At 42.0% G+C, this 23,625-nt stretch overlaps 2 protein-coding genes across 5 annotated transcripts in view; one reads left to right on the top strand and one right to left on the bottom strand.

Annotated features, from left to right (window-relative positions):
• LOC139754141 (NACHT and WD repeat domain-containing protein 2) overlaps positions 1-17,787 on the bottom strand; it is a 55,569-nt gene extending 37,782 nt beyond the window's left edge. The window contains 6 exon segments of the mRNA XM_071671275.1: positions 1,211-1,355; positions 3,749-3,952; positions 6,289-6,405; positions 6,640-6,728; positions 6,878-7,024; positions 17,655-17,787. Coding sequence (XP_071527376.1) covers positions 1,211-1,355; positions 3,749-3,952; positions 6,289-6,405; positions 6,640-6,728; positions 6,878-6,980 — 658 coding nt within the window. The 5' untranslated portion in view covers positions 6,981-7,024; positions 17,655-17,787.
• Positions 17,788-21,958: 4,171 nt separating this feature from the next.
• Positions 21,959-23,625, top strand: part of LOC139754139 (oxidoreductase HTATIP2-like) — a 28,252-nt gene continuing 26,585 nt past the window's right edge. The window contains exon 1 of one of the 4 annotated variants that reach the window (XM_071671270.1): positions 21,959-22,572. In XM_071671270.1, the coding sequence (XP_071527371.1) occupies positions 22,500-22,572 (73 nt within the window). In that variant the 5' untranslated portion in view covers positions 21,959-22,499. The remainder of the gene's footprint in view (positions 22,573-23,625) is intronic. The other 3 variants (XM_071671272.1, XM_071671273.1, XM_071671271.1) reach the window with 3 other exon arrangements.

Here is a 23,625-nt window from a genome sequence, read left to right as displayed (position 1 = left end):
ACATTTTTGGTGTCCTTGTGATAGTGTGTCATGATCAGTGGTCACGAGGGGGAGGGTACGTGTTGGCCTGCGGCTGCCGACCTGCATATGTTTCTTTCCACCTGAACAACTTTAGTCAAGTCTCAGAATACAACGTGAGGGATTTAATACACATAACTTATCACTCTTATATCTGCTCTTATAATCCTTATTTCCCAGAAGACTTAGGTATTTTAGAAAAATTTGATCTTGCATCCTGATGTGGTCTACACCTGGCGTGGCCCACATATGAATATACATTTCTATATAAATAAGATAACCTGACGGCCGAAATCGATGCTATATTGGGAAGGTGATCAGCAACCTTCCCTGCGTTCCTATCTCCAACGAGGGCCAATCAACTGTGATTCACTGCTAGAGAGAGACAGTCATACGGTGATAGTGAGACAGCGTCACAGTAATACGGTGATAGTGAGACAGCGTCACAGTAATACGGTGATATAGGATGATGATGATGATGATGATGATGATGGTGACTTAAGAGAGGTCCAGCCACTCACAACGGACAAAGAACAACGTATGGACTGAAGGACTTCATGATTCTACACCTCCTGATCGTGTCCTTCTTGTATTCCTCCTCCTGTCTTTCCTCCTTTCTTTAATTTTCCCATCTACTTCTGCCATGATCATTTCATACAGTCATTCTTATTACTCCAATTGTTTTTTTTCCCCTAAGTCATCTAACTCCCGTTCATTTCGCCAAGCTGACCTTACAGCTCGACTAAGTCACAAGACCCTCTGAGGATGAGGAACGCCAGTCATGGCGGCTCTCGAAGATATCATCAACGTAGTACTACGACTTTGGATACGGAAGGAACGAACAGAATCCTTCATGATCCCATGGCAGGTGGGAGAAACGGGAAAGGCTACCGTAAACAGGAGGAACAGATATGAAGAACATGAGACGAGCGAAGGAAGAAGAGGCGGTCAACCAATCACGATGTTAAGGAGGCGCCACAAAGAAGGGGAAAGGAGACACTTCACCTACATATGAGACAGTCAACAAAGGAGACGAGTGAATATCACATCATAAACGAGGGAAAAGGACACAATAGAACTGACCCTCAACAGGAGGAAGGAGAGACTCACAACCGAAGAAAAACGAAAAGCATCAAGAGAAATGGGATGGGAGATGAAGGAGGGAGAGTGGGAACGGAACCCCTGACCATACCTGACATGAAGTAGTTATGCATGGCCTCCTTGTCCATCTTGTGGGTGTTGTAGCAAGCCTGGGCGGCCTTCCGCAGCAGCTTCTGCATCTTGCCCAGAGTGTCCCACCAGGTGGCCTGGTCCTGAGCCTGCAGCTTGGGGACTCTCTGTGGAGGAATATCAAGGTGCTGATACTGCATGACGGACTGACTGATTGACTACTGCTGCTGAACGCGCGCCTTGCGACTACATCTGCTAATACCAAGCAAGACTGCTCTCTCTCTCTCTCTCTCTCTCTCTCTCTCTCTCTCTCTCTCTCTCTCTCTCTCTGCACCAATCTACCCGATCATCTCGAAATTACTAGTCTGCATTACCTCATGAATACCAGCCGCCTCTCTCATTTCAAATTTGCCAGCAAAAGAAATAGCCTTCAGCTCTAACTGAAGTATATAATCGTCTTGCAACATCAGTTAACAACATACCCATCGCTTCCTCAATGCTGACTGCCATTTCAAGCTGTCTTAACGTGTCTGTATCGAGTTGTTATCATCCGATTACCTTATTACCATTACCCAAAACTTTTAACAAATATTGTTCTCTATAATTATAGCTCAGGTATAAATATCTATAAAACCAGTGTGTTCAGGAGTACGCTAAACCCACCGCTAACCCACTTTTAAAGGATTAGCTTCAAAGAAATGAAGCCACACAATTGTATTCTTGTCACTAAATATATCTGTTTCTTCTACAGCCAATATATGCATATTTCAATCATCCTGAATATTAAATGGTGTCTCAGGCTAACTTCATACATAGTCCAGTAAGAAAAACAGAAATCTAATTGTTCGTTTAAGTTTCCACCAACTGAAAGGGCCACATTATGTTCCAGTATATTCTTATATCTAATACTATCATGATTGGCCATATCAGCAACTCTTTTATCGTTCTCTCTCTCTCTCTCTCTCTCTCTCTCTCTCTCTCTCTCTCTCTCTCTCTCTCTCTCTCTCCTGTCTCTGATGCCCTTCTTCATGACTCAGTTATTCTCAAGCCTGGTACTGTTGAACCTCTGCTTTCTCCTTTACTCCAGAACTCGCAAAATGCTGCCTTACCTAAGGTCTGGTATGTTCCATGCTTCTGGTATCGTGTTAGTGATGGGCTTGACCCTGGTTTACTACAATAGCAAACGTAGGTCACACACGCATGCATGCACACACACACACACACACACACACACACACAACACCTACATTATACGTATTTGCTCCCCCTCCCGAAAACACACACACACACAAGTCCACACAGAGGTATAAAGAGAATCGCTAATTACAGACCAGCCGGCCCCTCTTTTAAAAGCAAAAGAAATACAACTCTCAGCCTTACATTAAGTGTCTCTAGCTTGATACATGGCGCAAATACCGTCCGTCTCGCTATTGCATTAACCACCTTCTTATACAGCCAGGGAAAGAGGAGACTTGTCGGTCTACTGAACTCGACCTCTGAAGGTATGCGTGTCACACAGGCCCCCAGCGATGGGTTCCGCTAAGCGCATGAAAAGCTTTGATATATCGCTCGTCTCAAGTGGGTCTTTCAAAGGGACGAAGTCCGTTCAACGACTTGAAGCTAAGACGGATGAGGTGGTATGTCCACTCTGGAAAGACCCCCTTCCTCTATACATCTGGTCGCAGGTGTGTTGAAACGGGAGGTATGTAAGGCGACTGTGTTTACAATTCCTAGTCGAGACGGATGAAAATAATTCATCTAGTGTATATGGCACAGTGCCGACCTCTTACCTATGTATAAACTTTCGTCAAAAGATGTATAAGTCCTCAGTCTACAGTACGCAGCTATAAATCACCTAGGACCTGCAGGCTCAAAAAGCAAGCTCGCTGCCTACCATCCAACCTCTCTCTCTCTCTCTCTCTCTCTCTCTCTCTCTCTCTCTCTCTCTCTCTCTCTCTCTCTCTCTCTCTCTAACACCGGTCGTTCCACCACGTATACCTCGTTCTTTACGCAACTCAAGACTGTAAGTACAGTAGGATGGGTAGGACTGCACAATAAATGGGCCCGCAGTTGCGGTAAAAATCAAAATCAATCTTTACGCCAACCCACCTGTCGCCTGTCTAATCCCGTCCCTTTGGACAACGAGGAGGAGGAGGAGGTCGACTGACACCGACCTCACTCCCTCCTGCCCCCGACACCTTAGGGAAGAGTTATGTGAGGAGGGGGAGGGTGTGAGGAGTGTTGCCTGTGACACGGTGACCCTCATACCTGCTCCCTGTCACGAATGGTCGTGGACACACCTGGTCCCCTACCACACCTCATCACCACTACATTTCAGCTCCTACACACATGATCATCGCACACCTGGTCACCGCCACACCTAGTCACTAACACACCTGGTCCCTACCACACCTCATCACCACAACATTTGAGCTCCTACACACATGATCATCGCACACCTGGTCACTAACACACCTGGCCTCCACCACACCTAATCACTAACACATTTGGTCTCACCACACCTGGTCACAACCATAACCACATCATCACCGGACCAAACCTTGTTGTTGAAGTTGACGAGGATGGAGGAGATGGGCTGGAGGATGTAGACGAAGGGGACGGCGTTCGAATCCTTCTTGTACCAAGTGTCAATCAGGATGGTGTCGACGCCCATGTTGATGAGAGCTTCGCGCAGCATGAGCAGCTCCGAGCCCAGGATGACGCTTGGGATGGGCCGGTAACCGTACTTCTGACCCCCGAAGAACTACGCGAAGCAGCGAGAGAAAAAGAAAACGAGGACATTAATCAAGGCTCCGCTGGTGTTTGCTGCAGACCTGGCTCTTAATGAAAGAAAAGGATATAAGTAGAAGAATTAGATGAAAGACGGGAGAAGATTCCACAGCTTAACTCTTCAAGGGAAGGAGTAAGGGAGGTAAGTAATGATTTATGGAATACAGATATAAGGTGGGTATAGCCCTCTCATCTTGTCTATGCCTCATTTCTAAGAGGGTGCTGGTTCGTTTGTGGTACACACACACACACACACACACACACACACACACACACACACACATATATATATATATATATATATATATATATATATATATATATATATATATATATTTTTTTTTTTTTTTTTTTATACTATTCGCCATTTCCCGCGATAGCGAGGTAGCGTTAAGAACAGAGGACTGGGTTTTGAGGGAATATCTTCACCTGGCCCCTTCTCTGTTCCTTCTTTTGGAAAATAAAAAAAAAAAAAGAGAGGGGAGGATTTCCAGCCACCCGCTCCCTTCCCTTTTAGTCGCCTTCTACGACACGCAGGGAATACGTGGGAAGTATTCTTTCTCCCCTATCCCCAGGGATATATATATATATATATATATATATATATATTTTTTTTTTTTTTTTTTTTTATACTTTGTCGCTGTCTCCCGCGTTTGCGAGGTAGCGCAAGGAAACAGACGAAAGAAATGGCCCAACCCACCCCCATACACATGTATATACATACGTCCACACACGCAAATATACATACCTACACAGCTTTCCATGGTTTACCCCAGACGCTTCACATGCCTTGATTCAATCCACTGACAGCACGTCAGCCCCGGTATACCACATCGCTCCAATTCACTCTATTCCTTGCCCTCCTTTCACCCTCCTGCATGTTCAGGCCCCGATCACACAAAATCTTTTTCACTCCATCTTTCCACCTCCAATTTGGTCTCCCTCTTCTCGTTCCCTCCACCTCCGACACATATATCCTCTTGGTCAATCTTTCCTCACTCATTCTCTCCATGTGCCCAAACCATTTCAAAACACCCTCTTCTGCTCTCTCAACCACGCTCTTTTTATTTCCACACATCTCTCTTACCCTTACGTTACTTACTCGATCAAACCACCTCACACCACACATTGTCCTCAAACATCTCATTTCCAGCACATCCATCCTCCTGCGCACAACTCTATCCATAGCCCACGCCTCGCAACCATACAACATTGTTGGAACCACTATTCCTTCAAACATACCCATTTTTGCTTTCCGAGATAATGTTCTCGACTTCCACACATTCTTCAAGGCTCCCAGAATTTTCGCCCCCTCCCCCACCCTATGATCCACTTCCGCTTCCATGGTTCCATCCGCTGCCAGATCCACTCCCAGATATCTAAAACACTTCACTTCCTCCAGTTTTTCTCCATTCAAACTCACCTCCCAATTGACTTGACCCTCAACCCTACTGTACCTAATAACCTTGCTCTTATTCACATTTACTCTTAACTTTCTTCTTTCACACACTTTACCAAACTCAGTCACCAGCTTCTGCAGTTTCTCACATGAATCAGCCACCAGCGCTGTATCATCAGCGAACAACAACTGACTCACTTCGCTCTGTTTATTTAGGAAAATAATCTTCTTCATTCCTAATGACGAGCCACAAGCCAACAGGCGATCCAAGACACTAACTTGATATCTGGGAACGTTTGAAAGATTTCAAAACAATGTCGGTTTGTTTTCGTTCAGTTTATCCGCAAAACCGTTTGAAACTCGTAAAAAAACAACTAAAGCTACGCAGTTAATCTCTGAAAAATATCGAACATCAAAAATACTCGATCCTGTTGTGTTGGAGGTTTGTGTACTGTAGCTGATGGATGGTTAACGTTGAGTGATTAATACTTGTGTGTTACGAGGAGAGAGAGTTTACACTCGTGTTGCCCCGTCTCTTAACCTTGTATATATGCACCAAGTCTCTAGTGTGCATATACACACGAATACACTTGGTCGGAGCAAGGATTCATGGATTCATTACTCACAGTGATTCACCTCCTTACTCACTGTTATAGTAAGTCATTATCACAGTGAACCATCTCCTACTCACTGTTACAGTGAGTCATAGTGAGCTATGAGTTCAAGTGTAGTACAGTGAGTCTTGGGTGTACAATGTTGTGAACTAAGTTCTTTTATGGCAGCCTTTGTGTTATAGTGAGCTACTTGTTCATGATCTGGTGAACCTCGAATCTGAAGATATTCAAACATATGGGAATAAAGTTCAAAGACGAATCTCAGGATGCTCAAAAGCATTATGGAGTCGAACTCACCACGAAGTTAGGTCCCATGGAGAGCCTCTGGCAGTTGTCGATCTCCCTCATGCAGAGCTCGGTGGTCATGTGGTCGTCTGTGGCTTCGTCCCTCACACCCCATCTCATGTCCACAACCTGGAAAGGAGACCATATGTGCCAAATAGGAGCGATAGGTGTTGTTTTGTTGGTAACTCCTGCAACCTGGCTGATCAGGGCTCTTGTTTGGCTTCCTGTGGCGGTAGTGCCAAAGATTTTGAAAACTTCTGCTCAGTCTTTCTCTCTACCCCTCCAGTTATCTCCCTCTCCAATCTCACTCGGTCTCTCCCTTGCCACTCACTATCTCTCTCTCTCCCTCCCGGTGCCACTCACCTGGAACTCGAGGCCATGCTTCTCCCTGCAGAACTCCTTCAACCTCGGGTACACCTCCGCCATAAGGGTGTTCCGCTCCATCAACATGTCTGACCAAGAGAAAAAAAATCAGGACATAATATTTCTATCATCTGTATACATAATCCCTCTACAACACTCTATTTCTAAGATTCGCCTATATGATCACTATATCCTCATCTATATCGATGTATATAGCCGAGATAGCGAGAGCACCCACCTGTGAAAGTAGAGGACGTAAAGATGCGACAAACTTTGGAGCTGACTGGAGGAAGGGTGTCCAAACAACCCGCGAAGATCTTGTCCACAGTTCGATCGTCCATGCTTCCTCCTCACCTACGACACAGCCACACACACACACGCACACCTGATCAGTGTAAGGATTCATGGATTCATTACTCACAGCGATCCACCTACTTACTCATTGTTATAACAAGTCATTATCACAGTCAACCATCTACTTACTCACTGTTACAGTGAGTCATAGTGAGCTATGAGTTCAAGTATAGTAGTGGGTCTTGTGTGTACAGTGCTGTGAACTAAGTTCTTTTATGGAGGCCTTTGTATTCATCATAGTGAGCTACTTGTTCATGTTCTGGTGAACCTCGTGTTCATTAATATGAACATCATGTTCACTGGAATAAGAAAGGGACAGAGAAATCATTTTTGTGAAGATCATTTGGTATCTGGTCATGTAATAATTCATTATGGTAAGGGACTGAATTATCTATATCATCATGTTCGTAGAATATGCGACGTGTTCAGTGTCGTGAATTATTTGCTATTATAATAAGCTAAATGTTCATCCACCAGGTGTTCACTGACGTGAAACACGTGTTCATATCTAGAAAGCTAAATGTTCATTATAGAACACTACGTCCTTTACAGTGGTGAACCATGTGTCCATTATAAGTGAGCAAAGTGTTCATCGTGAACTACTTCTTAACCACCTGAAGCACATCGGTACGACATTTGAACACGACAGCACACCCCATGAGCACAATGGTACGATACTGGAACACGACGGTACACCTCCCTGAGCACAACGGTACGACCATCATACCCAAAGTCGTATCAAGGGTCGCACCGTCGTGTTTACGGGGTCGTACCCTCGTGCTCAAGATTCTATATCAATTTTTCTTATCTTTTTTCATTAAGTTATTCATTACTTCTCAGATGATTTCTGACATAAATGACCCATTTTCATTCATCAGGACACAGGATGTCTTGCGTTGTTACACCCGCAATGCTCTCTCGTCGCCACGAAACACCCTAAAAGAGAGAGAGAGAGAGAGAGAGAGAGAGAGAGAGAGAGAGAGAGAGAGAGAGAGAGAGCGTAACACAAACACCGTCTGGCTCCTTCAGCGGCCTTCACATGACCTGGGGCGCCCGTCAATCACGAGAAACATCGTAAATCGAACGAGGATCATCCCGCGCTCCTCCGGCGGATATATATCCCTGGGGATAGGGGAGAAAGAATACTTCCCACGTATTCCCTGTGTGTCGTAGAAGGCGACTAAAAGGGGAGGGAGCGGGGGGCTGGAAATCCTCCCCTCTCGTTTTTTTTTAATTTTCCAAAAGAAGGAACAGAGAATTGGGCCAGGTGAGGGTATTCCCTCAAAGGCCCAGTCCTCTGTTCTTAACGCTACCTCGCTAATGCGGGAAATGGCGAATAGTTTGAAAGAAAGAAAAGATATATATATATATATATATATATATATATATATATATATATATATATATATATATATATATATATATATATATATATATATATATATATATATAGCTTGAAAAAATAGGCCTAGTGACTTGTGGGAGCAAGATAGTAATCCCACAATGAGAGATGTGTCATGAGAGACACTGGCCAATGCCAGTTACTGAGTGAAGACAGGGATTTGACTTACGGTCACTTAATCCCCAAGAATCCTGTTATTTCCCTCTCGGAAATCCGGCGGTTCAGTTCATCTAACAAGGGAGTACTTTACTACCTTCAGCCGCCCTTATAATACGGGCTCAGCAGCTCCTTGTGGCCCTTTAGGGTATATCTCTAGCGTCAGGATGGACCCCGCACGTCAGACTTGAACTACCTTAAGCTACGGAAATGTCTTGAAGTCTAGTTGTTCACGCTGAGAGAGAGAGAGAGAGAGAGAGAGAGAGAGAGAGAGAGAGAGAGAGAGAGAGAGAGAGAGAGAGAGAGAGAGAGAGAGAGAGAGAGAGAGAGAGAGAGAGAGAGAGAGAGAGAGAGAGAGAGAGAGAGAGCTACAGAAATGTCTTGAAGCCTCGTTGTTCACGCTTCGGGAGAGAGAGAGAGAGAGAGAGAGAGAGAGAGAGAGAGAGAGAGAGAGAGAGAGAGAGGTTAGCACTGCGGTTTTCCCCACTAGTAACCAAGGTCGCCCAGCAACGTCGACCCTGGCTGGAGTAATGGACCCTCGTGGGGCCCCCTCGTCCCTCACGACACACGCACACGCACCTGGCTTAAATCCGACGGTACCTTTTTTCTTTTTTTCTCCTAAAACAGACACATAACTCACACGGGTAACTGATACTTACATATACCACTGTGACGTAGAGCAATAAAGCTGCGATATATATATGGGGCTATATATGGAGGGCAGGGGTCACATGTGTGCCGCAATACAGCAGCCCATATCTGTCACGGAGTAACCCAGGGGGGGATGAATGATAAACTGATATAGGACAGAATTTACGTACACGTAATACATTAGACTATGCCCATCGCCAGAGTAGACCTAGTGGATGTATCGTCAGCTAAGAACAAGTAGCGGGGAAGGGGAAGAACACAGCCAGGAGTAGTCTAGTGTTGATAGCGATGATGACAGAGGCCTGAAGGACAGAGGGTCGGTGGGAGATCTGTCACAAGACATTACCACACAATCAGTGTTGTGTAGGTAGGGCTATTCACGCCCTCTCGACGCTACTCACGCTTCCTCTCGTGTTTCTGGGAGTAATGTTATATCTATCAACTTATTGTGCAATTTACATCAATAGACACAAGGACGCGACGATGAAAATTGGGTTGTTTGTAAGGTTTGCATAAGGTTTATTCTTTAATTTGGTGATGAACTGCTGGGATGTTGATGTGCAGGCGCTGCGAATATTTTCTTGTACCATCTGGCCTGGTCTGCACTCTCCCTAAATACTTGTTATGCTGAACACTCTGCAATGCCTATCATGCTTGTCCTACCCTCAGCACTACAATGCTGAACACTTCAGCACCTATCTTCCAAAAATACCCTTCAACACTTGTCATGCTGAACATCCTGCAACACCTGTCTTCCGTACATACCCTTCAACACCTGTAATGCTGAACATTCCTCAGCACTTGTTCTGCTGAACTTACTTCAACATCTGTCCATCTAAACTCCCACTCAGATCCGTCTTGCGAAATTCCCGTCAAGACCTGTTCTGTGAACTTCCTCTCGCGATCTTCCTCATTAAATTCCTTCTTTTGTTAAAGGAAAAACTCCTACACCTCTCTTGTAAATTATTCCCTTCTCCCTGAAACCCAGTGAAAATATTCTTCATACGAATATTCTGCATAACAAACTCCAGGACGGCTAAAATGAGATCCTTAGATAGATAGATAGATAGATAGATAGATAGATAGAGAGAGAGAGAGAGAGAGAGAGAGAGAGAGAGAGAGAGAGAGAGAGAGAGAGGGGGGGGGGGGTTTCTCATCCAACCATCCCTTCCCCTGTCCCAGCTCCTCTTCTCCTCTAACCATCCCATAAAAAAGTTATCTTCGAATCTTCGAGTACAGGTCACGTGATTCTTAACTTCCTGTGTTGTTGTCTTGGCCAAACAGTGTTGCACTGGCCATAGTAATGTGCTGGCCACACTGTTGTTGTTGTCCTTGGCCACAGTGATGTCCTGGCCACAATATTGTTGTCCTGGCCACAGTGTGCTATCGCAACCGACAGTGTGGCGACCTTGATAACTCTCTGTTCCTCTGGCTATATAAGCAATTTGTTCTACTATTATCTTGTTATTCTAACAACACTATATCGTCCTGACCTTATTGAAAAAATGAGAAGCTTTCTTTAGCCACCGTATGTAATACTTGTCCTGACAACACTGTGTTACTGGAGCTACACAATATATTGTTCTGGTTTCAGTGTGAAGGTCTAACCATACTAACCTATTCTTATCATACTATACTACTAAGGTGGCTACACAGTGTTAGCGTCCCACTAGTATGTGATATCCATCCATACTAAGATGTTCTAACCATACTGTCGAGTTCCCTAACTTCACTGTTGTCATATTGTCTTATCCTCTCAGGGAAACATCATCCTGTTGTCTTGGCGATACATGGGGAGCCGACGTGACCACAAAGTGTTGTTTTCCTAGCCATAATGCCTTGTCCTCTTGCAACACAAGTTTGGTTGTCCTAGGTCAGAGTGTGAAATTGTCCTGGTCACTCTCACATGTGTCCCAGGCTAAGGTCAGGGGAGAAGGGAAATCCGCTATTTCACGTACTTATCGATCTGGGGAGGACTGTCGTGCCAAGGGGGGTAACCACAGGTCACAGACTAATTGTGTGGGACAACAATGAGGACGTTGGGTCCTGGTGGGTGTGAACGCGCGTACAGGGTGGCCAGCTGGCTGGGTCTTTCATGGCTCCCCAGAGGAGGACTGACTCCCAGAGACAGACATCTACGACGCTTGAGTATCTCAGTTATTTTCATTCATTGTGTGGCTGTATACACGCACACACTACATGCACATTATATATACATATATATATATATATATATATATATATATATATATATATATATATATATATATATTCTTTCTTCTAAACTATCCGCCATTTCCCGCATTAGCGAGGTAGCGTTAAGAACAGAGGACTGGGCCTTTGTGGAATATCCTCACCTGGCCCCCCTCTGTTCCTTCTTTTGGAAAATTAAAAAAAAGAAAAAAAAAAAAAGCGAGAGGGGAGGATTTCCAGCCTCCCGCTCCCTCCCCTTTTAGTCGCCTTCTACGACACGCAGTAAATACGTGGGAAGTATTCTTCATCCCCTATCCCCAGGGATATATATATATATATATATATATATATATATATATATATATATATATATATATATATATATATATATATTTATATATATATATATATATTCATTTACTTATTATACTTTGTCGTTGTCTCCCGCGTTAGCGAGGTAGCGCAAGGAAGCAGACGAAAGAATGGCCTAACCAACCCACATACACAGGTATATACATACACGTCCACACATGCACACAGACATACCTATACATTTCAACGTATACATACATATACATACACAGACATATACATATATACATATGTACAGATTTCATACTTGCTGCCTTTATTCATTCCCTTCGCCACCCCGCCACACATTAAATGACAACCCCCTCCCTAGGGACACGGGACAAAGAATACTTCCACATATTCTCTGCGTGTCGTAGAAGGTGACTTAAAAGGGGAGGGAGCGGGGACTGGAAATCCTCCCCTCATTCTTTAATTTTCCAAAAGAAGGAACAGAGAAGGGGGCTAAGTGAAGATATTCTCACTATGGCTTAGTCCTCTGTTTTTGACGCTACCTCACTAATGCGGGAAAAGACGAATATGTAAGAATATATATATATATATATATATATATATATATATATATATATATATATATATATATATATAGTACATATGAACATGCACTTTCACAGGACACATAATGCTCTCCAACAATAAGGATTTGAACCCGGGACCTTTTGCACGGTAGTTGAGAACGCTAACCGTTCGGCTATGATCCCATCTAAATAAGGAAATGGCTATTAGATTAACCCTTAATAGGGAAATGACTTTTCGATTACAAGTAATCGAACAGTCATTTCCCTATTTAGGGGCGATCGTAGCCGAACGGTTAGCGTTCCCAACTATCACGCAAAAGGTCCCGGGTTCGAAGCATTGTGTTGGAGGGCATATATATATATATATATATATATATATATATATATATATATATATATATATATATGTAAACCATTAGTTAATGTAACATGAAATACTTGCAAGACATATGTCCATCGCTGAGAGGATAGAACATTGTATATTCTATCATTGTGATACCCTAATGTCCCAAACACATTTCTTGATGAGTAAAACAGATCATAAATGTGGAGGAATTGTCCACATCCATCCAAAATTTCAAGTCAGTAATACATTTCGAAGAAGAATGCCTAATGACAGAATAACGAGTATATTGAAAAACTTAGGAATGAAAGGGACTGGTACGGCATTGTTTTATGGAATTCAAGTCTCAGGTACCTGATCACATCATCATATACTATCCTGACAACCTTAAGTAAGATTCACGACTTCCGGGGTCCCTAATCGTGCAAGAATACAGTTTTCCATCTTTCATTATCTTTATACCCTTAATTTATCTGGGTGACTCTCTTTTGTTTGCCGGTGGTCCATCTATAAGGATTCTATTTCTTATCCGCCAACAGGACGAACAAATCCTTTGTCAGGTATCCACCATCAAAATCCAATTTTTTTTTGGTTGAAAATGGGTCTTGGTGGGTTCGTTCACACAATCCTCGCTCCATTTCTCCATCAATGTACACAGTGTAAATAGATTAATAAAAACAAATGAGGTACTTATTCCCAAACAGAATATTCAAATGTTTTCTGGATGGATGTAGCGACTTTCATTTTTTTTTCCATAAACATCGAACACAGTGGTCAAAAGGATTCGTGTTTGTTTCTTACGTGTGAACCGGTCATAAAGATAAGCAACAAAGCAGAAGTTATAGCGGGACGGATTACACGTTCTTCCCTATACTAATCCACGTCCCTTTATCATTAATGGTATGAGAAAACTTCCCAAACTTTCAAATATCATTCCAAAAAGAGTTTGACGAATATGTGAAATTGTGACATCGAAACGAAACTCAGATCACAATTATGACAATTATATATATATATATATATATATATATATATATATATATATATATATATATATATATATATATTTATTTTCCAAAAGAAGGAACAGAGAAGAGGGCCAGGTGAGGATATTCCCTCAAAGACCCAGTCCTCTGTTCTTAACGCTACCTCGCTATCGCAGGAAATGGCGAATAGTATGAAAAAAAAAAAAAAAAAAAATATATATATATATATATATATATATATATATATATATATATATATATATATAACTTTCATTCTTCCCATGTTCACGTGTTTCCCAAGACTAGTCTTCCTCCCTACCCACCACACACCAGTGCTACTAGAATAGGTGAGGGAAAGGGCATTCCATTTCATACTTAGTCCCATTACACTACCTACCAAAAAGTACGTCAAACACTAGTGCTCCCAACTCCTTCTATTAGTTTGATTAATCAAGAAAACAATACACAGATGTTGGATTACATCGTGCAGGCACTGTACTATACATCCAACAACTCAAACTATACTATAGGCAAACAAAAACGATTCAAACGTCGTGGAAAGAAACGAATTCTCCCTTAACCTCAACTGAATCTTGCAAGGCTACAGAGATTTTCTGACCAAGCGTCAGAGAAAAAGTACGGCAGAAAAGCATAATCATTTTCCATTCAAAGTTTCGTCAGTATCTTTCAATCAGGTAGCCACCACCCAAACAAGCCTGTGTCAAATCCTAGCCACCACACAAACATTACACCAGTCTTGCCTGTGTCCGGGCTAAACTCGTCTCATCTAAAGAACCTGAAAATCTGACTTGCCTTGCCTCCACACCAACACCTGACTAAACGACTGAAACCTTGACAGACCCTACAGCTATCCCTCAACCAAACGATGACTTAATATGTTTTGGCGCATAATATATCCACATTATTCTGCAATACTACGAATAAGGGAACCAAAAAAGGGGGAAAATCTGTATGTAAAGAACACTGAGAAAATGTCTGGAACATAAATTAAGTTCAAATTATTTGGCCGACTTCGAAGGTTTCCGTGATAATTTTTGAGAGATATCATCTGCATCCTTCATAAGAGCAGAACGATTAAGAGCGCATAAAAGGGGGAAGGATAACTAACCGAAACAGTCTATGGGCAACATATGCACTGTATTCTAAACGATATCCCATAGGTTTATGAAGAAAATAAAGCAACAACGTAAGGTTTTCAGAAATTAACTCGTGACAAACGATACGATGGCAGCAATTTCCACTCAGTCAGTGTTATAATAATTACCAATCAACACACACACACACACACACACACACGCACGCACACAAATCACCTTCATCGGCAACATATCTTTTTATCATCTCATCACCAGGGATCGCTATGTAATCAAATCATTTTCAAAGCCATTAACTACCGTCTATGGCTCGCCTGTAGTGACCTCATACCATACAAATAACGCTTTCCTGGCAATTGATCCCTGTCCTCAATAACTCACGCGTGCACATTCTTGTCATAACTTATCTATATAACCCTGCTTCCGTCAGATCTCAGGGCTAATCTAATCAGCACTAGTGGTTAACCGAATTTCGGGGGGGTCATTTCTTTTCTTTTTTTACGAGTCTCACGCGCATTCCTGGAGATCACACGACAGGCAAGAACGCGTGCACGGAAGATCTCGTGCAGTTTCTGATGACCAGAAGCGCGTGTGGTCACGCTTCGTGACAGCGGCAGATGCTTTCTGGTGATCAGACACAGAATGCTACGTCCCGCCATGCTTGTCGACTTAATTAGCGTCGGAAAATAAACTGTGTGACTTTGAGTTTTTCTTTTATGTCAGCTGAGACGGCACGGGGAGTTGAGGCTCTAATCAAGACCATACCATTAATAATATATATATATATATATATATATATATATATATATATATATATATATATATATATATATATATATATCCAAGCCTAAGCCACATACTCATGTTATCGACCAATCCCTAGGGGTGGATGAACAGCTGGGTTGACTGTGGACCGATTGCCACATCCAGGATTCGAACCTATGTGCTCGACCCTGGGCGGCCCGTGAATGCGTCACGGTTAGAAACGCTAATCGCTACACCAGGGAAGTCTGCTGTAACGCCACGATAGTAGCCTAATAACAATCACAGCCACCGCCCAGTAAAGCCTCTTAACTACCATCAGCCAGTATTGTCTCTTACAGCCTCTCACCCAGTAAGGCCCTTCATAAGTACAATCAACGCCCACGTCAACCACAATCACCGTCAGCAAGGCCTTATTACAACTACGCCCACCGGCCATTAAGGCTCCTCACAACCACAACCACCATCAGCGAGCAGTTCACAATCACAGTTATCACACAGTGAGGCCCCTCCCCCACAACCACTGTCTATCAAGGCTCCTAGCAATTAAAACCACCTCCCAGCTAGCTGTTCACCGCCACAACTATCACCCTTTGGGGGTCTTATCAAGCACAACCACTAAGCCTCCTCACAACCACCAACACCACCTCTTCATAATTCTCACTCTACAAAGATTATGGCAACTCATAACTACAATCACTGTCCAGTACAATTCCTAACAATCTCAGCTGCCATCCGGTAAGAATCCTCACAATGATCAATGTGTTGTGAGGCTCCACACATAAAAGAAACACCCAGTAAGTTTCCTTCAAAGGCACAATAATCTTCCAGCAAGATACTAACAAGTATCATTGCCATCCAGGAATGATCCATATACAGTCACCATCCACGACAGCAAGCCACAGTTACCATCCAACCACCAAGCTTTCATAAGACTGGCAGTCACGAAAGCCGTCCTTACACTAATAAGTACGTCCCATTTCAGGTGACATTCACACTCACCACTTCCACACTTTACAATCAGTTAAACAATAATCACAATCTTGTGAGACTCACTACCATAATAACCATTGGTCACAAACAACCTCACTGGCTACTCATCAAAACAGACAAAATCACTGTCCAGCATCACAATTACAAACCACTTAAAATCTATTCTCCATAATCAATCGTCTTCGAGCTGTCAAACATTACAACCATACACAGTATTAACTACATTACTTGCCTTAAAAGCACTCAGAACGAAACGTAACATGCCTGTCTCTGAAGCCAAACACATATTCGTGCTTATTACTTTCGAAGGGTTTCATTTCATACTGAAATGAATTCCCTCTCACATGGGTGTCTGAAATCACGGAAAGTTGCCTGTCTTCATTCGTAGTTGGTAAACGAACTTTTGGAATTTGTAAAATACTCAAACCTATTCGTTAATCAGCGCTTAGTAAAGAGACTGCATTAACACATGTCGATAAAAAGAAAGATAAAAACCTCACTCAGGAAAGACGAGAAGTTTCGTATGATGCAAGTAAAAGTGCAAAGGCGCTAACAGATCAACTGCCCATCAGATTGAGACGTATCAAGTGAAACATGTAACTGGAGAAAGTAACAAGATCAGCAGTTGTCCACTGATGCCACTTCAACTAGTAGTTATACAAGGCTAGGCTACAAGTTACGCTGTCAGTTAAGTGTGTACAGAAATGTAAATAATGATATGTAAAGCGTGTGAATAAACATACAGACGCACACTAGAGTAATTCTTCTTAGACTGTGAAATATTTAACTTTTTAAAGTCTTCTAAAGTAATTTTAAACAAACCCTGCAGGCAAAAGCACATCACCATATTGTTAACTCAGAAACCTGAAACTGAGAATTTATTCACTTTCTTATTCAATAAATGATTAAGCTGAAACAAGAATATTCTGAAGATTAATGTATTACATGAGCTCTGTAATAAGTAATATAATCATCAGAGGTCTGACATAGACCCTTTCTAATCTCAAAAATCCCTCTGCGCAATCACCTACAGTGTGTTTATAAGCAGTCTGATAATTCATTCGCTGTGAGCGACAAATGTGAAATTTGACTTTCTGGTGATTATCATCAGAAGTGATGGTAGCACATGTACTTTGACTAGTATTTTGGCTCAACACGTGACAAGTACTGTACCTGAGTTTATGATGTCAGAATGGAAGAGAGATGACCCTTTAAGAGATCAGAGTACGCTCCGTGGTGACCTTAGGTCATGCTGAGTGGAGGTGACCTGTGGTGATGTAATGTAACCCATCACGGCACAGACGAAGCACACACTGCCTCCCTCAGCCAACTCTCCTTCACCAACCGGTACGACTGCTTGTTAATCATCTTTGCCATGTTGCATTATTCTCACTGATAAATCACAGTGTAAATCTCACTAATCACTACGTATAAAAGTTAATTTCCTGATCAATTACTCCACTGGTTTACAGAACAAAACAACCAGTGATAATATCATACGTACGGCAACGACGCTACGGTTCCGTCATGTACGTTTCCATGGCAACGAGACGCCACCGGACGACGTTCATGCACAACAAGGGTGGGCTTTGTTGACAGAGGTCTCGACGTGCCTTTAACATATTAGCCACCGCGGTGATAACGGCTTAGCTCGTTAGATTCTGACGTTATAATATGAAGGAACTAACCTATATGACACGTTACCTTAGTTCGTTAGTGTCTGACATAACTGTGTGGCTACATTAAAGAGGAACTACGATAACACATTAAGATCAACTTACAGCATTAAAAGACGTTAACTGATCAACAGAACGTGATTGACTAACTCTATGGATCTGATCTGCCCGGTCATAAAGGGATTACTCTGTGGAAATTAATCACACGGCTTTTAGAGGTAAACTCAGAATAAAGCTCAGATCATGATATATGGCCATCTCACAGAACATATGAGAAACTCCTGCAAGGCTTTAGGCCTACTGACCAACATATGTGATTTCCACGTCAAAACAAAACAAAAAAAAATCACTGAAATCTAATCTTATCAGACAGAGGTGAAGATTGACGAATACCTGAATGAACATCAGCATCATTTCTTTCCTCATAAGCAGCGAGATGCTCTTGAGAACCATCCTGGTTCAATCCAACTTGGGTTTGTTGTCAAGAAAGGTGAGCTAACTGGTCTGCGCAGAACTTCTACAGGTCAAAAGTAGGTCATGGCTTACTTGGTTGAAATAAGCAGGTTCTTCGCCAATGTTATCCCTTCCATTAGAGGCAAGAGCTTTAACGTTAACAATTGAAGTCTCCTGTAAAGCAAATCAAAGACTACGATTCTCTCTGCTAGGGTAAAGCTGTGGATCCGGCTGTATGAATGGTTGATGCGACCAGCGATCAATCTAGAGATTAACTTCCACCGAACAATCGTGGAAAATTAGCCTAAACAAAAATGATGTACTAATTTTTGCCACGGATTCAGCAACAGTGGGGAAGATATTGAAAGCCATCACACCTATGCTCTTACCCCGCAAGTAGGTGTACGACCACTTACGTGATTAGCCCGCCCTTCTTTTCTGCACTAATTGAGTAATATACCACCTGTTTCAACGCACTCAGCAGGTGCCCCAACTGAAGAGAATACAAATCTAGTAAGATCCTCAGCAATGCTGTCTGCCGCCGCCAGGCTGTGCCTCGCCCATTTTGATAAACACCTCGAAGTAGCCTCGTCCAGCAAGTTCTCTATCAGTACTTGAGATGATGTCCCAAATATAAACATGATTACACGAGATAACACTGATAAAGTACAAGAGAAAAAGAAAAATCAGTCGTGTTAATCACACGAAAAGGACATTCATAAAGGTAATGCATTCACCTTCAACATTTCTGATTTCTACCATATGATACCACACAAATTGGTGTTTGATCTTACGTTTCAGTGATACGGTTTTTTTTCTCTAAGTCTGAGTTGGAGACAAGACTAATGTCCTTGGTGGTCGAAATGAAGGATCGTGTACAACTCTGTGAGAAGCAAAAAGGTTAAAGGAACAGGAGAGACAGAGGGAAGAAAATTTCACAGCCTCGGTCTCCGGGGAAAGGAGGAAGTATCACAATGGGCAGTCCTAATATGGCTGGTCCCCAAACAGAAACAACGGGTAGAAGCGACCAACCGTGTACTGGTCCAGGTCTTAGGAGCTAAGCCTCACGCACCCACCTGGTGACAGCAGCGACTTTGGCTTTCTGAAAAAGAGAAGTGGAAGAAGAACCACCCTCTGCGCAAGCAGTATCAGTGCAAGCAGTATCTGCGTTGTTTATATCTTCGTACTCGTAGTTATACCTGCATAACATCCGCTGCATTAATAGCAAAAGAATAACCATGATATATATCTACAGGACGTCAAGCAGCAGAAACCAACCACTCAATTAAGAGACCAAGACAGACAACAAGCAGGCAAAGCAGAAAGGGGGGATCGAGGCTGAAGGAGGGTAAGCTTAAAGAAGCAAAGCTGAGGGAGAGGAAACATGGACTAAATAGAAAAACAACGATAACTTTGCTATGATTTGTCAGCTTACTGTTGACGGATTGCTACACGATGTGTAACTGTGACCATAGAATAACATAATAAAACGTGTTATTTTCTAAGAACCACAATGGGGGACTGAGATCATTGTATTTCCTCGTAAAGTAAGTCATCAAGAGAGGTTGGTTGTCAGCGGTCAAACTCTAAATAATACCCTCATCGAAACTGCCCAGATACTTAGTCATCAAATTCTGAAGATCGTAGGCCTGCAGCATCTTTCGACAACCCTTATAATGGTATGGTATAATGCCCCAGCGGGCACTGTTACATGCCCTAGCACTGAAAGGAAAATCTGCTCATTTCCCTGGTGAACAGTACTATCAGATAGGGTACCCCTTTGGTAAAACATTCTGGGTCTCTTTTAATTCTTTGCCCCGCCACTGAAAACTCAATGTCATTTCCTGACCTACAGTGTATCATAAGCTTTGAGCAAGTTCTCTGAATTGCTCGAGGAATCCTAAAACATCTAAAACGCAACACAATGGTAAATTTCACTGGGCCATAAGCAGTGACACCGGACGTTTGCGGAATGCACACGCTCGTATCACGGACAACAACAATGATACCCTTCCATTTTTTCAACAATGGAAGGATAACAACATCCGTGACCGACATAACGTAACAGAATCTCAAACAGCAATGACAAGCTTTATAGACTTTGCTGTTTACCGGAATATTTGGATGAATATGTCAGAGTACGTAAACTGGCGTAGAAAGGCGTGCAAGGAATAGAGTGAATTGGAACGATGTGGTTATACCGGGATCGTCGTCTGTCGATGGATTGAACCTGGGCATGTGAAGCGTCTGGGGTAAACCATGGAGAGTTTTGTGGGGCCTGGATGTGGAAAGGGAGCTGTGGTTTCGGTGCATTATACATGACAGCTAGAGACTGAGTGTGAACGAATGTGGCCTTTGTGGTCTTTTCCTAGAGCTACCTCGCGCGCGTGCGGGTTGAGGGGGATGTCATTTCATGTGTGGCGGGGTGGCGACGGAACGAATGAAGGCAGCAAGTATGAATTTTGTATATGTGTAATGTAAATATGTCTGTGTATGTATATATATGTATACACTGAAATGTATAGGTATGTATATGTGCGTGTGTGGACGTGTATGTATATACATGTGTATGTGGGTAAGTTGGTGCCGTTCTTTCGTCTGCTTTCTTGCGCTACCTCGCTAACGCGGGAGACAGCGACAGAGTAAAGAAAAAAAAATATATATATATATATTTATATATATATCACAAGCAACAGCAAACAGTACTATCAATTTCATTAAGTGGATAGCCAGAAGTTATATTAAATGAGATGTAGATTTTTTTTTTATCAGCTTTTCGCCTCGAGATATCCCTGCTGCATTCCTAAGGTATTTAGGGGACGCTAAAATCCGTGGCGTGAATGCCAGCATCCCTAAGATATATTGCTGAGGCACACAGCATGGGACTATGACATCGGCACTAATAATAATTCACAAAAAAGGTCGCTATCAAACAGTCCTCCATAAAAACTCACAACCAAAGATGCCATGAACGTGAGGCAGGGTTATACGTATTCAATCCATAAGCGTCTTCGTATTTGGTCAAAGTACAGGAGAAGAGGGGGTTATTGTGAACTCGCTAATACAATGATTAAAAGCTTTAAAAAATTGACATGTAGGAATATATTGTATCTTATAGAGCCGAAAAAAATGAAACTGATTCTGATTCAGGTATCTGAAAACGGACGGAGTCTGCGTTCGAATAACCTTAACTGGGAAAACTAAGTGTCATTAAATTGATTCTGAAAATCATAGCCTTCTTCGGTGGTAAAAACACGTATGACTAAAACATATCACCAAATTTCTTTGAGTTTTTTTGTGTTCTTAGGTGAAAGTGGGTGCGTTTAAGCTGATCCCAGACAGCACTCGACGATATTAGACGAAAGGCTTTTCCCCAGTTTGTGGTCTCTGGCAACAGTGGGAACACGTATTGTGAATATTACCTCTAACATGAATTACACTCTTCAGATGGCCAAGGAATATCACTGTTTCGCAGTGTAAACAGTTGAGCAATGATATAGAGAGATATACATTAAAAAAGAAAGCAGTCATTGGGTGACTCAACGGTGACTAAGCTATAATATTTAGCATTTAGCTTTTCTACTGCTGATAAAACTATCTGGTGAACAACGCGGCAAGGACTGCTGCCAGCCTTTTTCATATTTCCCAATTTGGGTACGCTCTTTTAATCACTTCCCAGTGTTCTTTCCTGTGCCCAGTGTCTGATAGAGGAAAGTGTAAGTGATTTCCAGATTCAATTTGAGTATTACGGCATACAGAAGCAATTACTATATACTTATTCAGGTCGTACCTGTCAGGCCTTCAGGCCACAGTGTGTTGAGATCCTCTGAATGCCAATGATTTGAATACTCTGGATTGTGCCACTCTCTTTCTGACTTGGCCTCACTGTATGTCTTGGTGTATTTGTCGTAGCATCACATATATTACCTGTAGAAGAAATAAGAAAGGAGACAAAGATTGTTGTAAGTACAGAGACTTTTTGTTTTGCCAACCTTAATTGTATTGATAGAGCTTTTGTATATTTCCCTATGCATTATATCTATGATTAATGCAAATAGATTGTGAATATGAGCCATAAAAGGATCCTAGTGATTCTATACCTTATCTTTAATTGTATACCTTTCCACATTACCTTTTACCCACAAACTATACTTTCAGTTCCGTAAATATATTTGGGTTCTGATTAGGAGCCACAGAGGGATCTAGATACAGTATTTCTTTAAATAAGAACAGTAATTCTAGCTTGTTAGTGTCAGTAAAAATCACATCGGTGGATTTATGATAATTAGTACAACTGTGCTCCATTTGCAGTAAACGTTTTGATAATGTTAGTTGATAAAACATTTTAGTTCTGCAGTGGTACTGGGTTTAGATGTTACATGATTTTGTTCTGTAATGCTAGCATTGTGTTTAGAGAATACAATAGCAGTTTTTGGAGCAATATATATTATTGAATGGTATTGAATAAGGCCTTAGTTGGGAGGGTTATGTATATCAGGGAAACTGTGGCATTATGTGATGTAAAAGTAGATAATACACTTGCATAAAATCAAGAGAACCATTGGAAAACTCGCCAAACTTCCCTAACAGATGAGATTTGTCTTATTAATCAATATGTAGATGAAATATTTCAGTCACACATGCAATGAATATCAAAGTTATTGCAGAATGTCAGCAAACTTGATAGCTCAAGCAGCCATGCAATTCCAGAAGTAGACCAACATAATGTTGGTAAATTTCTTCAGTACTTCTGATGACTAGGAGAGGGTAATTGAGGCTTTTATAAATTCTATTAAATTCACATGTTTCACGTACTTTTACATTATTAAACATGTATAATCAGTAATGACAACCATAAATAGTATCACTTTACATAACATTGTTCAGTAATATTTAATGCTCCAAATTTTTTACTCTTCAACTGTTACTTTGTTCTCTAAACACTATCCCAGCACTGCACGACAAAATTACATAATATGCAAAGCTAACAGTGATGCAGAGCTAAACTAGAATTT

This window comes from Panulirus ornatus, chromosome 16, assembly GCF_036320965.1.
Source record: "Panulirus ornatus isolate Po-2019 chromosome 16, ASM3632096v1, whole genome shotgun sequence".
In the NCBI taxonomy this organism is placed as follows: domain Eukaryota; kingdom Metazoa; phylum Arthropoda; class Malacostraca; order Decapoda; family Palinuridae; genus Panulirus; species Panulirus ornatus.
The sequence above is the reverse complement of the archived record's forward strand: the minus strand, read 5'-3'. Positions and strand labels throughout refer to the sequence as shown.